Below are 15,577 nucleotides of genomic sequence, written 5' to 3'. Positions count from 1 at the left end.
CCAGATGCATTAGATAGATACATATTTTTGACGGCCCTATACCAATCTGCTAAATGAGTAATCCTTAATTTTAAAGAATATATTTCCTATGCTCACATTGACCCTATTCCACTAAGCGTCAATCCAGTGGGTAAAACACTGGGATTAGGACCCAGGGCACCTAGATTCTATTCTCAGATCCGCCAGTGACCTGCTGGATGATTTGGGGCAAGTCATTTAATCTCTCTGTGCTTCTGTTTCCTATTCCTGCAGCAAGTATTTATGTTTATGTAGAGTGTAACCCACTTAGGGCAAAAAGAAAAGGAGTACTTGTGGCACCTTAGAGACTAACCAATTTATTTGAGCATAAGCTTTCGTGAGCTACGGCTCACTTCATCCAATGATGAAGGTGCCACAAGTCCTCCTTTTCTTTTTGCAAATACAGACTAACACGGCTGTTACTCTGAAACCTGTCACTTCGGGCAGTGACTCTCTCTCTCTCTCTAGACAGCTATCTATTTACACACACATACAGTGCCTACCACAAAGGGACTCTGATCTCGGTTAAGCCCCAAGGCACTATCGTGATATAAACAGTAATACAATTAAAACAATCCTATATTGCAGACAGTGAGAAAAGCATGGGCAACAAAGCAAAATTGCAAAAGTGTGCTGTGTGTGTAAATCCCTTATATATCACTGTGTGCAAAGGCCTGTCTGTTTGCAGAGCGATCTGATAGAGGGATACAAACATAAACATGGATCTACTATAACAAAGCTTTGGATTTAAGATGCCACACTACCCATTTAAAAAAAATCCCTGGATTCAGTGTAAGCCTTTGTACACCCTCCATAGTTAAACCACAACTGTCTCCTGCGTCCATAAAGGAGTATGGGAATTTGTCATTTACATACAGGGAGGCAGAGACACAGAGTGAAGTAAAGTGAAATGCCCAGGGCCACCCAGCAGGTCAGTGGCAGAGCAGGAAGGGACTCCAGGTTTCCCGAGTCTGAGTCCAGCGCCCTGTACACTAGGCTACACTGCATCCATAATCAAAAACACATAGGGGTAAAGTTTACATTGTCTTTTTGGCTGAACGCATTGTCATGGTTTTCACTGATAAACTGATACATCTGTTAAGCTCTTACCTGATTCAGTATTAAATGGGACCTTATTGCTGCTTGGACCTTCACCGAGAGGGTTTTTGGGTTTCACCTGGAATTCATAACTGGAGAATAAAATTAGAAACAAACACACACTGTATTCTTGATTGTCATGGTCAAGCAAACCACCCATGCATACACCCTCTCTGATGCTACTGGCTTCCTGGACGAGCATAAAGTATCAAACTTCTTACTCTGAAAACAGTTAGACACACTGTTCCTAATAATGTAAGACCCCTCTGTCTATGCATAGAGAGCTCGCATGCAGGTCCTTACTGTTTGTTTTAATGCTCCCGTGGTACCTTATCCTGTTGTTCATGCTGGCAGGGGAGCAAGTAATGTATGTCTTTCAGGAGGTGGGGCTGGCGAAAGATCCAACTGTCTGAATATACCTCAGTGCGATATATAGTCCTTTAACAACAACGCACCTCACTTGGGGATGTCTCTCTCTTAACCTTCCCCACAGCAATATTTTATGGCGTAGGCCTAAACACCAATATTTCCTGAACACTCTTCCCCTACCTCCCGAGTGGGGTTGCTACCTCTGGGATGCAAAAGCAGGACATATGGGATGATCCTGAGCCCATAGAACTGGACAGCTGGCAGCATGTACTACTGAGCTCTGTTACCGATTTCCTAGGACAGCTACCTCAAAAAAGGGACAATCCTGGGGAAACCTGGACAGATGGCAGCTCTAGTTGGGACCAAGGCAGAATGCAGGAAAAGTAAAACAAAGTAGAAAAGCAAGAATGATCCCAGTCACACTGCGCCGTTGAGGTCCCTCCTCTGGCTTTGTTGCCTATGTGGCTTTGCAGAAAGCAAAGACCTGCTCCCATCCCCACAACTCAAATCCAGGAGGCTGAACAATTGCTGCCAATTCCCTACTGTTACCGCCTGGGGAGAGCCCGGCTTCTCATTCCTCTTCTCCTTAATGGTGCTCAGGGCCCCTGCCATTTGTGGCTTTCCTATTCTGCTGCTGTGCTGTGAGGAGAGGTGGCCAGAGCATTCCCGTTTCCTTATAGCAGTAAGGCCCGGGGCTGCTACCTGGTACCAAGTGGCTCCTGTACACCCCATACATGGCTGAGCCAAACGTGGCCACTCCACTCAAAGCTGTTTCCCAAATCCCCTCCTCTCCTACACTGATGTCTTTTTGTGTGTGATGCACCCACGCTAATGGATGCAGTCTGAGGTACTGAACTAGCAATATGGGTAAGAATATCAATGTCAGTGCACAATGTGTTTTTTCCCCACCACCCACACAGCCAAGCACTGACCTAAAAACCACGCAGAATCGGCATATTATCAGATACCATCACCTGCCTACATTAACAACTATAACATACACCTCCGTGGTGATCTGCCTGCCTTGGAGCAACGGAAAATTGCACATCTTGCTGATGTTACTGTACAAAGGCTCCTGTTCATGTTCTTTTCCCTTCTTTCTGTTCCAGTTTCAGGTAATGTATCAGTTCCTTCCCTTGAACTGACGACTGTCAGCTTGTGCCTGTCATGCAAACGTGAAAGCTACCCCATTCACTGAGGCCTTTGAGACACATACAGCTCCTGTTGTTTTTTGGTTTGTTTTTTAAATTATTGTAAGGAATGTGGTTGAGAAAAAGAGAAGATACAAAGGTAATTTCCCCAAAGTCTCTAACATTCAAAATCCTTTGTGGTTCACTTTCCAACAGCAGCTTTCCAGGAGCTCTAGGCAGTGTGGGGAGTGTACAGAAAAACAATAGTTTATTCTTTTCCTCATTATCATTATTTGTATTACAGTAAAGCCTAGAGGACTTATTCTGTGGTCACAGCAAGGTAGAGCCCCTGCTTTGGAGGATGTGAGAAACCCTGACATAAATAAGTAGTAGGCAACTGAGTACATTTTAAATTAGCAATTAACGCAAAACAACGGACACATTTTCAAAACAATGAGCAGGCATTTAGGTTTTTTTCTATCTTGAATGTTATATTGGACAATTAAATATTCCCGTTGATTCACAAAGAATCACTTATTAATGGAAGTGGGTGCTTGGTGAATTTATCAAAGTGCTATGAACTGGAGCTGCAAGAGACTGCTTCCCAAGTAGCAAATTTCCAAGAGATCAAATGATCTGAAGAGACAAAATTTAAAAAACATGCCACTATTCTCATGCTTTGGTTGCCAACACTTCATTTAAAAGTTCCCCACAAAGAGGCTGAATAGTTTAATCCAAACCGTGGAATTTCCAACTGTTTCTTCGTCTCTGAAGACCTGAGCAGCATGCTGATTACCCTCGGTAGGTTCTTTATGGCCAAATACCAAAGGACAGTCTCCCACAGCTACTTGGTAGGATAATTTTTATTTCAAAGTTTAACGCATAAAACTAACGATTGCCTCAATTTTTGTAAATCTTCACACAAAACAGAAATACTCGCAAGTGTTCTCATAATGGGCAAATATTTTGTAAATGAGGCGTCTACATTTGTAAGCATAACCATGGGTTCATTATTTTTATTTTAAAAGCCTATCTAATCTAATTTAAATATTTATTGCATGCTCAGCACTGTGGGTATCCAAGCTGCTTTAAGGTCACTTTAAATAAGCCATATGATGTTTAAATGCAGAAAATCTACCTGGGGGGAGGGAATTTTTTCATCTTATAAAAAAAAGTAAAGGTTCCTTCACTATCACAGAATCGCTAGTGTGAAAACTCTGAAGTAGACGCGAGGAGAGCGTAAGTCCAAGTAGAGCATCTGATGGCGAGTGTTTCTCTATGGCATAGTGCTGTGTGAGGCTGATGGAGAACTAGTCCACTTTGTGGTGGAATGCTGCGATTGCTGCAAGGTGCGCTCTAATGGAGCTCATTGAAAGACCCAGTTTCTTGAATTCCAGGATGTAATCCAAGATCATCGGTGAAGGAGAGGTAGTTGCCATTATTTGCCTATTCTGCCACCAGGGACGGAATCTCTTCCATTTGTAGAAGTAGCTATGTATATCGTGTAATAGGCCTTTTGCTATTTAAAAGAATGTCCCTTACCTCCTCTGAACAGGTCACTTCACTGTCACGGAACCATGGAGTAGCCATGCCTTCAGGTGGAGTCTTGCTAGGTTCGGGTGGTAGACGTGGCCTGTATCCTGAGACAGGAGATGAGGCACAAGTGGACAAACGTGTGGTGGGCACACAACCATCTTCAGGAGGTAAGGAAACCACCTTTGTCTGGGCCACGTGGGGGCTACCTCTGGAGTTGCTCGTCCTTATCTTGTGCATGACCATGACTAGGAGAAGGGTTGGAGGAAAAGTGTACAGTAGATACGTATCCCATTTGAGGAGAAAAGCATTGCTGAGAGATTGGGATCCCAGTCCTGCTCTGGAGCAGTGCTGAGAGATTGGGATTCTGATCCTGCTCTGGAGCAGAAGTATGGGCATTTGGCATTCTGGTTTGTTGCAAAGAGGTCTATAGTTGGGAAGCCCCAGTGTCTGAATAGGTTCTGCAGTACCCTGCTGTTCATTTCCCACTTGTGGTCCCAGGAAAATTTTCTGCTCAGTGCATCTGCTGTGGTGCTTTGGCAGGTAGGAGGCTGAGATGTTGCAGCAGATGCAACAATTCCATAGTCACATAGTTTCTGTGCATAGGGAGTGTGACTGTGTCCTTCCTTGGGGGTTTATGTAAAGCATACAAGCAGCACTGTCCATCAGCACTTTTATAGCCTTGTCCCTCATCACGGGTAGAAAGTGTAAGCATGCATTTCAGACTGCCTACAGTTCCAGTAAGTTTATGTGTAATGTTTCATAGATTCGTAGATACTAAGGTCAGAAGGGACCATTAGGATCATCTAGTCTGATCTCCTGCACAACACAGGCCACAGAATTTCACCCACCCACTCCTGCGAAAAACCTCTCACCTATGTCTGAGCTATTGAAGTCCTCAAATCGTGGTTTAAAGACTTCAAGGAGCAGAGAATCCTCCAGCATGTTGATTCCAATGGGACTAGCAGCCTTGGATTATGTGGTTGTTCAGGTGTGCCCCCCAAACTAGCAATGAGGCATCTGTTTTATCACCAAGTGGGGGGCAGGGGGTCCTGTGCAAAGAGAACTCCCGTGCAAACACTGTGTCTCGGAATCCACCAAAGTAGAGAATTTTTTACTTTGCTTGACATCGTAAGATGCTTGTTTACACTGCGTCTGTGCAGAATATATATTGTTCTGAGCCAGCCTGGCAGGCATCACATGTGCAGTCTGCTGTGCTTGATGACAAGTGCTGTTGCTGACATATGGCCTAACATTTGGAGGCACATCCTGGCCGATGGTTGTGGGCTGACTTGCATTGTAGTGATTAGGTTGACTAGAATGGTAAACTTGTGCTAGGGCAGAGAGGCTGTGGCTTCCAGAGCGTCGAGGTAGGCCCCGATGGACTCTGCACGAGTGGGAACATTGATTTTTGTTTATCTGTAGACCCAGCTGCATGAAAAGAGCTACTGTCTTCTGAGTAGCTTCTAGCGCCCCTTCTCATGTCGAAGCTTTGAGCAGGGGAAACATTACGACCCCCTGTCTGAATAGGTGAGCCACCACCACTGCAAGGACTACCCATGGAGCCGTAGACAAGCCAAAAGGAAGTACTTTGTATTGGTAATGATCTGTGCTGAGAACAGATCTGAGAAACCTCCTGTGTGAAGGATGTATCGATACGTGGAAATATGTACTCTGGAAGTTAAGGGTGAGAACCAGTCCCTCACTCTAATGCTGGATTTATTGTTGCAAGTGCGACCATCCTGAATCGCTGGATCTTCACAAATTTGTTGAGGCTTCTTAAGTCAAGAATGGGTCTCCATCCTCTGTTTTTTTTCTGGGTTAGAAAATAATGGGAGTAGAAATGCTTTCCCCTGTGTTGTGTTGGTACTGGTTTTACTGTGTCCACACGTATGAGGTGGTTTACCTCTTGTCGTGGTAAGTGTTCATGAGAAGGGTCCCTGAAGAGGGACAGGGAGGGATGGTGGGTAGGAAGGATGGAGTTAAATTGGATGAAATAACCAGTCTCGATAATCTCTAGTACCCATTTGTCTGTCGTGATGTTTCACCACGCTGGATGGAATGGAGTCAGATGGTCTCCGAATGGATGGATGGTGTCGGATGGTTCCAGCAATAGAAGATGTCCTTGACCAAACTCTCAAAACTGTTGTTTAGTGGGAGGTTGTTGGGATGAGGGCTGAGAAGGGAGTGGTCTCTGTCTACTGCAGGGGTGGACAAACTTTTTGGCCCGAGGGCCACATCGGGGTTGCAAAACGGTATGGAGGGCTGGGTAGTGAAGGCTGTGCCTCCCCAAACAGCCTGGCCCCCGTCCCCTATCTGCCCCCTCCCACTTCCCATCAGTGCCTTGTAATTAGCGATCTTGAGCTGTAGGATCGGGATTCTGGTAGGATCGCTGAAGAGGAAAATGTATGCCCAAAAAGATCCAATCTAGTGCCTGTCATATGGCATGGAACTGAAATCGTCTTGTCTGCCCTGCTTATTCATGGCCTTTACCACCGGAGAGTTTGGTGTAGGGTGTGAAAATAGAAATTCCATCCCCTTGGAAGGGACATAGTATTTTTTTTATCCGCTCTTTTGCAGGTGGGTGGAATTGTTGCTGGGATGTACCAGATGGTTTTGGCCGAGTCCACAAGAGCCTCATTTATTGGGAGGGCAGTCTTGGAGGAGGCTGAAGTGTGGAGGATGTCCAGCAACTTGTCTTGGGACCCCGCAACTTCTTCCAGCAGTATATATTCAGGGAATCCGCGATACTCTTAAATAGTTCCTGGAACTGTTTAAAGTTATCCCCCATCATGTGTGGTGGGGGCATGATAGCTTCATCTGTGGAGAAGGATGAAAAATTGGCAGCTGGTGTGACTTCCTGATCCGAAGTCTCCTCCAGTTCCTCCACTGCCTCTTCTGGAGGTTCAGAGGGTCCAGGTACAGAGGGTGATGGGGAATACTTCGACCTCTCCCTGTGTGGACTGGGAAACTTAGGGTAGCGTTGGCGCTCTGCAGCCATGGGTCCCAGTGAGGCCACAGTGATGGAAATGACATAGGTGGCGGCATCCAGGGGTGTCTGTACCATCCTTGAGTTTCAGGTCCGGGGTGGTATTCATGGTGCTCTGGTGATCCTGGTCTAGTAGCTGTGCGGATAGGCGAGGAGTGATGGGAGGAGTAGATTTCCCCTTCATCGTCATCATCCTTGTCGCTGGACAAAGGAGGAGCTGATCTGGGTGGTGTGGTAAGTTGGCAGGGTACCGATTGTGCTGGAGTAAGGTCGGTCTCAAGGATTGGAGATTCTGGTGCTGAGAAGACCAGAAGAGCTTTATGGTGGAGAAACTGCTCCGTTATCGAGAGCATCGGTACGAAGGAGGACGCTGTTGGTGGTACCAATACCTTTATTGCAAGTATCAGTGCTGAGAGTCGTGCACTAGGTGCTGTGGAGGCCAGAGACTGCAGCGCTGCCCAGCTGCTCGGTGCCCTATGTTTGAGCGGCTGCATCGGTACCAAGGCAGGGATCGTAAGTTTCCCTTTTTTGACTTTTTCTGAGCCAGCCTGCTTAGGTTCATTTGCTCGCACGGTACCGGATGGTCCCAGTACCTCAGTGGTGGATGACCTTGGTGCAGTCGGTACCGATGTGTCTGACAGGTCAGCGAATATCTATTTTTGGCAGGTTCCCAACATAGTGAGGTTGGAGCCTATTTCTTTGTCGCCTTTTTGGGGGAGTGCTTCTTCCTTTTTGGGGGAGTGCTTCTTCCTTTTTGGGGGAGTGCTTCTTCCTCTGAGAGGGTGGTGGGGAACCTCTTTCAGATGCTGCTGTTGGAGACCATGCCCAGGAGGGGCCCGTGATCCAGGATCAGAGACTGGGTGCAGAGACTTCTTCATCATGAGGAGTTTTAGCTGTAGGTCTCTCATCTTCCTGGCACGGGCTTTCAAAATGTGGCAGTGGGAGCACTTCCGTGGAATGTGCATTTCGCCAAGGTAGTGGACACACTGAACACACAGCCCGGGATTGATGACTGGCAAGTGACACAAAGTTTAAAACCCGGGGAACTGGGCATGCCCCTTAGATTAGGGCTTCTCCCGTGAGGGAGGGTAACTACACTACGCTAAGGGGTATACTGATAAAAAAAAATTCTTAGGAGTTTGTTTCAGTTAAGAGAAGAAAAATAAATGGGCAAGAGTTAACTGAACTAACTAATTGGGTTATAAACTTTGTGTTCTGTCTCAAGCTGAGAGCGGCAGACAAGGAACTGAGGGGGGTTGGTCACACAACACTATGTAACACCAGACGCGGCACAAGATGGGGACAACGTATGTGTGACCCAACCAGGTACTGCTACTAAAAATCTCAGATTACATTTGGCACAGATTCACACAAAGAGGAGCACCCAAAGGGACACTCCTCGAAGAAGAACTCTTGGTGTAGAATGACACTTTTGGTGAAATAGAAGGAATTATTCAGAGTGGAGCAATTCCCGCCTTCCCTATGGCACATGATGTCTATTCCTATTTTATTAATTCATTGTGTGTATTGAAGAAAAGTTGAGTTTGTGGTAACAACAGTTCTAAGCTTTTAAATAAATTTTTTCTTCGGTAGATCACAAAGCACTTCTGTGGAAGATGATAAGGATCATTATCCCCATTTTACAGAGGGAGAAATAGAAGCTCAGAGTGGTGAAGTGACTTGCCCAAAGTCATATACAGCAGGTCAGTTGCACAGCTAAGAAAAGAACTCAACTTTCCTGAGTCCCAAATCCCCTGAAGGGCAGGCTCTGTACTGACATCCTGGGATTCACTAGTGAATAAAAAACACATCATGATTCATGCTACGATTTTGGCATGGAAATTTTTAGTAAATTTCATGGCGGGGTGCAGGGAAAAATAAGTCAGGGAAAGGTCACCAAATAATGTAGTTTTTTCTACATCAACATACCCAAGAATACAGTGAGGGTGCTGAAAGGCGAGGTCTGGAGGGTAGTTGGAGAATGAGCTCACCTTGCATTAACCCTGCAGTGGTAGCTTCTGTCCCACAGGGCTGGGCCCAGCTCCCCATAGCTGGAGGAGCCGGCAGGACAACCCTGGGTGGCACTGTGACCCCATGCGTCAGGTTGCAACGCTGCTCAGTTTGTGGGGCTAATCAAACAGCCATTTCCAACAGTTCTCACACTATTCAAATTCACAATTTCTGTGACCTCTGTAACAAAATCATAGCCCTAATCATGACCAACAGCATCGGTAGAGATCCCTGATCATCAGGAGGAGACCACCTATCAGAGCCACCAGTGTGGTCTCTATGACATTCCCAGGGTATATGCCAAACTGACAAAGGTCAAGGAGACTTGAGGCAGCCAGATACCACAAGAGTTCTCCAACAGCGGCTTTCTCAACAAACAAACAAAGTGAAGAATGGTTTAGTAATGTGCATCATCAATCCAAGTTTATAACTTAAAAGCTGCAAATGTCTTTCCCTTGATTTACAGTGCAGCAGCATGGTACTAACTGAAACCTATCCGTATGTTTCATGAAAGTTTGTATATAAAACCATGTATTTTATTTATATCTGTTTTATTATATGATGGGTCAAGTCCATGAAAATTCCCCATTAGAGCCAAATCACATATTTTTCACTAGTTATACAATACATCCTGGTTTGCTATTTAAGCCAACCATGCTGATCTATATTTTAAGAAGCTATTGCCGCATGAGGTATTTTATTAATGGAATAATCAACCACACTGATCCCAAGTACACCAAAAAGCATTCTATGTGGCCACTTTTAGTGTACGAAATGTAGGTGAAATGTAGGTGATAAACATTTTATTTTATTCATATTGGATTTGTTGAACACTATTTTTGTTACATTTTGCAGACTTCGAGCAGACAAGATAAAAGCATTTAGATTTCAAATGGCAATAGAGCACTAGACACTTTTTTGACTAACAACGAAAGGCAGAAGCAGAAGTTTAACAAGAAGTTTCATGAACATAAATTAATTATTTGGATTACAGTACCTCCTAGAGCCCCCATATGTCTTAGGCATTGTAGAAACAGATATAAACTCACAGCTACAAGGCTTAGAAGGATGGAATGTTCTGGTTCCCTCACAGGAGAAAGTGTAGCTTAGTTAATATAGTGTTGCATTATTTGGAGTTTGTGTTCTGGTTTTCTGAAGGACAATCGTTTGTTACTGTAACTGGAGTTATGAATGGGCACATGAATTGTGCAAGCTATACCCCGTAGAAAGTTAGTCACCTTGAATGGACATAGAGTGGACTCTGGCTGGGCTGGGAGCTGAGGAGCTCAATAAATGCAACTAAGAAGATCTATCTAGGATGCCTGATCCAGAAATTCCAAGCTCTGCACAGAGCTGACTCTGTGGAGTGGGACTAGGTTGGACAGGACAGCAACTGAGTAAGTGGAGAGGTCTTTTTGACCAGCTGCAGGATGGACCAGAACCCGATGGTGTAGGCTTTGTTGAACTAAAGCAGACAGGAGAGCTGCCCCCACACCCAGTTGACTACCAACGAGTCTATCTGGATTCATGATAGGGTTTAGATGGGTACGGGTTGTTTTGTGAATAAGAGTTATGGGTGTCACCCAGCCAGGTAATTAATACTTAGGACTTTGGGGTTGGCCATACACCTGAAATACTGTTTGGGTTTTGTCAGTTTTGATTTTTTTAGGTGAATATATGGTTATTGTGACGCAACAGTTACTACTGCGAATGACACCTGGCAGAATGGTTACACACATAGTAAGGGACCATACCTGCCCTGAAGCACTCAGTTTGAATAATGGGACCCATCATATCTACAAGTTCCATAACTAGAACAGAAACTGAAGACTGTAAACATTTTAGAGGAAATCCAAATGTCTCCATTTCCCAGGTCTTGTGACAGACATTTCAAAGAAGTATCTAGGCTAGAAGCATCTCTGCCTTCTCCCTCGGCTGCTTCCAGTCAGGAGGCAACACCAGTGGCAGACGCACAAGAACCAGCAGCCACCTTTGGGACACAGGATAGTAACTACCTGATTGACAGCATACTGCACACTAGTGGGAGAAGGAAAATGTTTGGCCAAGAATAAACCGTGGGAGAGAGGCATCAAGCCAAACTGTACTCTAAAGCGTTCATATGGCGTTTTAATAAATGTCCACATAGCCACATGTCAAGTTTTTAAGGTTGCAGGCAAAAGATCTCAGAAGTGACTACTCTATGTATATAAATAAAATGGATGTAAAAATGCTCAAGTGCTCTCTGCTACTTTATTGATTTGTACACAAGCCACAGGACAAAAAAAAAAAAAAAGCCAAAGGGATTAAGAGACTACATAGGCCAGTGTTTAGCAAGATAAATAGGAAACCTATATAATGATTATACCATACCTACATCTTAGCCAGTTTTGATGTTCATAAGAAGCTGTAGTCTATATTCCATCTCATATACACTGCCCAAAACTCCTCAAGTAACCAGTATAAACAGCAGCTTAAAGCAACCTTTGACTCCAGCCTCTGTTGGAATGTCATTCCATAGGCTCTGGAACAAATAGGCCTCAGAAATCCATCCAAACCACAAAGGACAATAAAAGTACTTGTGCAGATTAAGTTTCTATTTATTTAATTACTGTATGGGCTATTTTTTCCATAGGAAATTGCTATGCCACATGAAACTTTGGCAAGCAAAGGAAATTCCATCATTTTCCAAATCATGCAAAAGGAGAAAAATGTAAGATCACAGAACTGAAAAGGTGAAATTAAACAGAGCTTTTCAGTGTAGTATTAGCACTTGGACTGCCATCCTACCAGTGGCGGATTAGCTACTGGGCCAACAGGGCCCCAGCCCCACTCCCCCACGACAGCAGCACTGGGCAGGTGGGGGAAGTCCCCGCGCCCTGACCCTGCTCCCCAGCAGAAGCACCAGGAGGGACTGCAGGCAGGAGGGGTCGGGAGGGGTCCCCACTCGCTCTGGGCCAGGGCCCCACAAAAACTGTAATCTACCTCTGCATCCTACAGTTTTCAAGCAGAAAAGGAGTCTATGAGGTCCTCTTATCATCTAGTGCTACGTGCCTTCTGTCTTTCACTTACAAGTATGCACACTTAATATGCAAATTCTATTGTCAGCAGAACTAAAATAATATACAATACAAGGCCTCTGCCTGCCTCCCATCTAGACCCACTGAGGCACAAGGCCCTTACGTGCCACTCTTCCTCAGACATATGGGCTGAGACAGAAAGAAAATTTCCTGGGAGCCAGAAGGCACTGCCACAGAGATTTTGCTATCTCTCTGTTCACACAGACAGGGGGAGAGAAATTGTTCCACAGCCTTCAGAGCTGTGGGATCCTAACATCAAGAGTGATGTAGAGGGGAGGACTTTCTATTCAACATAGAGTCTTCCACTGCCCTCATCACTGTAGTAGCTGAGCACCTTCCAACAATGTATGCTCCCAGGGGGAGAACTGTGTACACAGCATAAGGTTTTGTACTGGTAGGGTTTTTATTTTTGGTTTTGTTTTTTTAAAATTGAAATGTCATGCTGCTCTGTGTTAAGTTAGAGAACGCAGGTTGAAGAAGTGTGCCTTGCACTCTGAGCAGAAGATGATGAGGTTTGTGATTGTCCTCAGCTCCTGTGGGAGTTTGTTCCAGTTTCCCAACCAGATCCTGAGAAAGCTCTGTTTCCAGCGCAGAACAATCTTCACCCTAACAGTAGAAATTTCTATTGTTTCTGAGAAGCGGAGTGGCTGACCATGGTTCCCATCCTGTGGCTTTAGGTGATGTACTCTGGGTTGATGACGGTCACAGGACCACTTGTCCAGGGCTGCCACGTGGAGTGAGTAGAGAGGATGTTGAATGGTAATGGAGGACAGGAGAGGGGAGGAAGTTTGGATAGCGAGGTGGTTGGTTGGATAATTAAGGACATGCTGGAAGGGTTGGTAAGGAGCACTTTGCCCTAAAGAAAACCCTGTGGGTTGGGGGAGTTCTGTGCATACTGGGGAATGCATTTTGTAATAAGACTCATGCAAGTCAACTAACCCGTGTCTGCCTATTTTCCCATCTATTATTGTTGCTCTTGCTGGTGGAGTCATGTTGCCATGAGAGTGAGAGATCTGCGAGGCAGGGAATGTATTTTACTATATGTTTGCCTACCACATTTGGGGCACTAGAGTAATGATAGCATAAGCAGGCAACTATGAACAAAAGGCTATAATATCACTGAAAGCTTCTAGCGATGTAATAAATGATGGAGCTGAAGAATCATTTGCTAGGACCTTGAGGTAAAATTATAGCTTTAACTCAACATTTACCTTTTTTGTTTTATAATTGTATGCATATATTGTATGCACATTCCAGCCTAATTTAACTGCTACGCAAATTTCCCCTGAACTGTTTGGCACATCTCTGATTCTAATAGGACAGCAGTGCAATCGTAACATTTTACTTTAACTTTTGCAAAGTATATAACTTTGTATGGATAACTTTAACTTCTGCGAAGTTATATACTTTCTTACTGTTGCAAAGTTTCCTGGCCACTTATTGTGTGCTCTGTGAATTTATATTACTTGCATTTATGGCTTTGCAAATTAAGGAAACAATGTGGGTATTCAAATCTCATTCTTCAGAGATTAAATACAATCACCTGAGGTAAATGAGAGTAATTTTCCTTCCCAATGACAACATGGCTTAATTGGAGAAGCATATTAATGGTGTTGGTGGGTTTATCTTCCTTTTAGGTGCTGGCTACTTGCAAAGGGCAAGAGACTAGATGGACCAAAGAGCTAATCTGGCATTAAAAAAAAATCCCATATTTCATTGGAGCTGCACTATAGTATATGGGGCAGCAGAGCATATGGTGTACACAAAGCTTCTTCGGTAGCGAACGAAAAGAAGATCTCACAAGAGGTTAAGATAACTACAACATTTTCCAAGTACATTAGACATAAGAGGTCACAAGGGCCTCTATGCGCCAGCAGGGGATGATTTATAGACAGAAGAGGTTGACATTTCTGAAAATAAATGACATCCTTTGCTTCAGTGTTCACAAAGAAAGACTAGGGGGAGGGAGATGGGGGAAAACAGACTGTACATCTGCCCAGAGGAGGAAGGAAATCAGGATGTCACCACAATAGATGACTGAAAAATTAGACTGAAGACTGACATAATCCTAGGGCAGATATGAACCACGTAGAATTTTAAAGGATATAGTAGAAAAGATAAGACAACCATTAGCAGATAAGTACTAAACTTCTTTGTAAGCAATGGACTGGAGACTAACTAATATAACACCTGTAATTAACATGTGGGCTAGGAAAGATCCAGGAAAAGAACAAAGCTGCAAGACTGACTTTAACTATGGGAAAGATGTTGTTGACAAACAACACTACTACTGTAAAGCAAACACAATGAGGGAAAAGACAACTCATACTAAGGAAATTTCAATTTTCGAGCTTCCAAAGTTTATTAAAACAATGACAGTAAGGAAAAACACTAAAAATTGAGAAAAAACCTTGACTGCATTCTTTTAAAGGAAGCCCTAGGAAGAACAGATTCACAAAGAAGAGATCATGCCAGATAGGACTTTTAAGAAGCCATGGGCATATTTTAGTCAATTCAATGACTGTTTGTGACACAGCATCCTACAAAAGACTAAAAGCTTGGTTTTCAGAAGAGCTGAGCAACTAGGATTCTAATGGGAACAACTCTGACAATTACAAATCCAAATTACAAGTTGAACTGTGCGAACCAATTCTCACTAGTAGGAAAGACTGGCTGGAAATCACATTCTAACTGCTTTAATCAAAACCACCATTTTTGTGGTTTTGCTTCAAATACTTGGGTTGTTTCCCAAAAGGAACAAATGTTGATTTTTCAGGTAACAGCAAGAACTGGTTTTGCTATGTAAAAAGGCAACATTTCCATCTGGTGGCAAATGAGTACATTAATGCTATTGCTCATAGTGGTATTTTTCTCTGCTCAAAAGTGTTGGAAACTGTGACACTAGCATGTGTGTAAAATTAATTTCTCAGAGAAGCCACCACAAAAAATTTTAGCTTTCATTTGTGAAAAAGGGCAAAGTGAAGATTTATAAGATATAACTATCCACCAGACTAATCAGCATAGTAGTTATGGGGACTCAAATCCTGAGGAATTTTGCCTGAGTAAGAAAGGAACAGAAATTGAGTAAGACATCAGGATCTGGCCCAGAGTGAGCTCAAGTGGATGAAAGAATGAGTTCAGATATTAAAATATAGAGGACACTTGTGAGTGAAAGCACATTGGGATGGAAAAGGTTAGAGAAGAACTTCTGTGTGTGTGCAGAGGAGGACTTGATGGAATATGATCTGGATCTGAAACATCCATGTCTGAAAATTCTACAGTTGATTTTGTAGATGCGTGTCTCAGAAAAAGGTGGATTAAGATGAGTATGAAAAGAGAGTTGCTATGAAATC

At 43.9% G+C, this 15,577-nt stretch overlaps 1 protein-coding gene across 33 annotated transcripts in view; it reads right to left on the bottom strand.

Moving 5' to 3' along the window:
- The window catches only part of ABI3BP (ABI family member 3 binding protein), a 315,232-nt gene that overhangs the window by 15,783 nt on the left and 283,872 nt on the right, over positions 1-15,577 (bottom strand). For all 33 annotated transcript variants that reach the window (XM_073307173.1, XM_073307105.1, XM_073307211.1 and 30 more), the window contains one exon: positions 1,129-1,208. In XM_073307173.1, coding sequence (XP_073163274.1) covers positions 1,129-1,208 — 80 coding nt within the window. The remainder of the gene's footprint in view (positions 1-1,128; positions 1,209-15,577) is intronic.

Source organism: Lepidochelys kempii, chromosome 1 (assembly GCF_965140265.1).
Source record: "Lepidochelys kempii isolate rLepKem1 chromosome 1, rLepKem1.hap2, whole genome shotgun sequence".
NCBI lineage: Eukaryota > Metazoa > Chordata > Testudines > Cheloniidae > Lepidochelys > Lepidochelys kempii.
The sequence above is the reverse complement of the archived record's forward strand: the minus strand, read 5'-3'. Positions and strand labels throughout refer to the sequence as shown.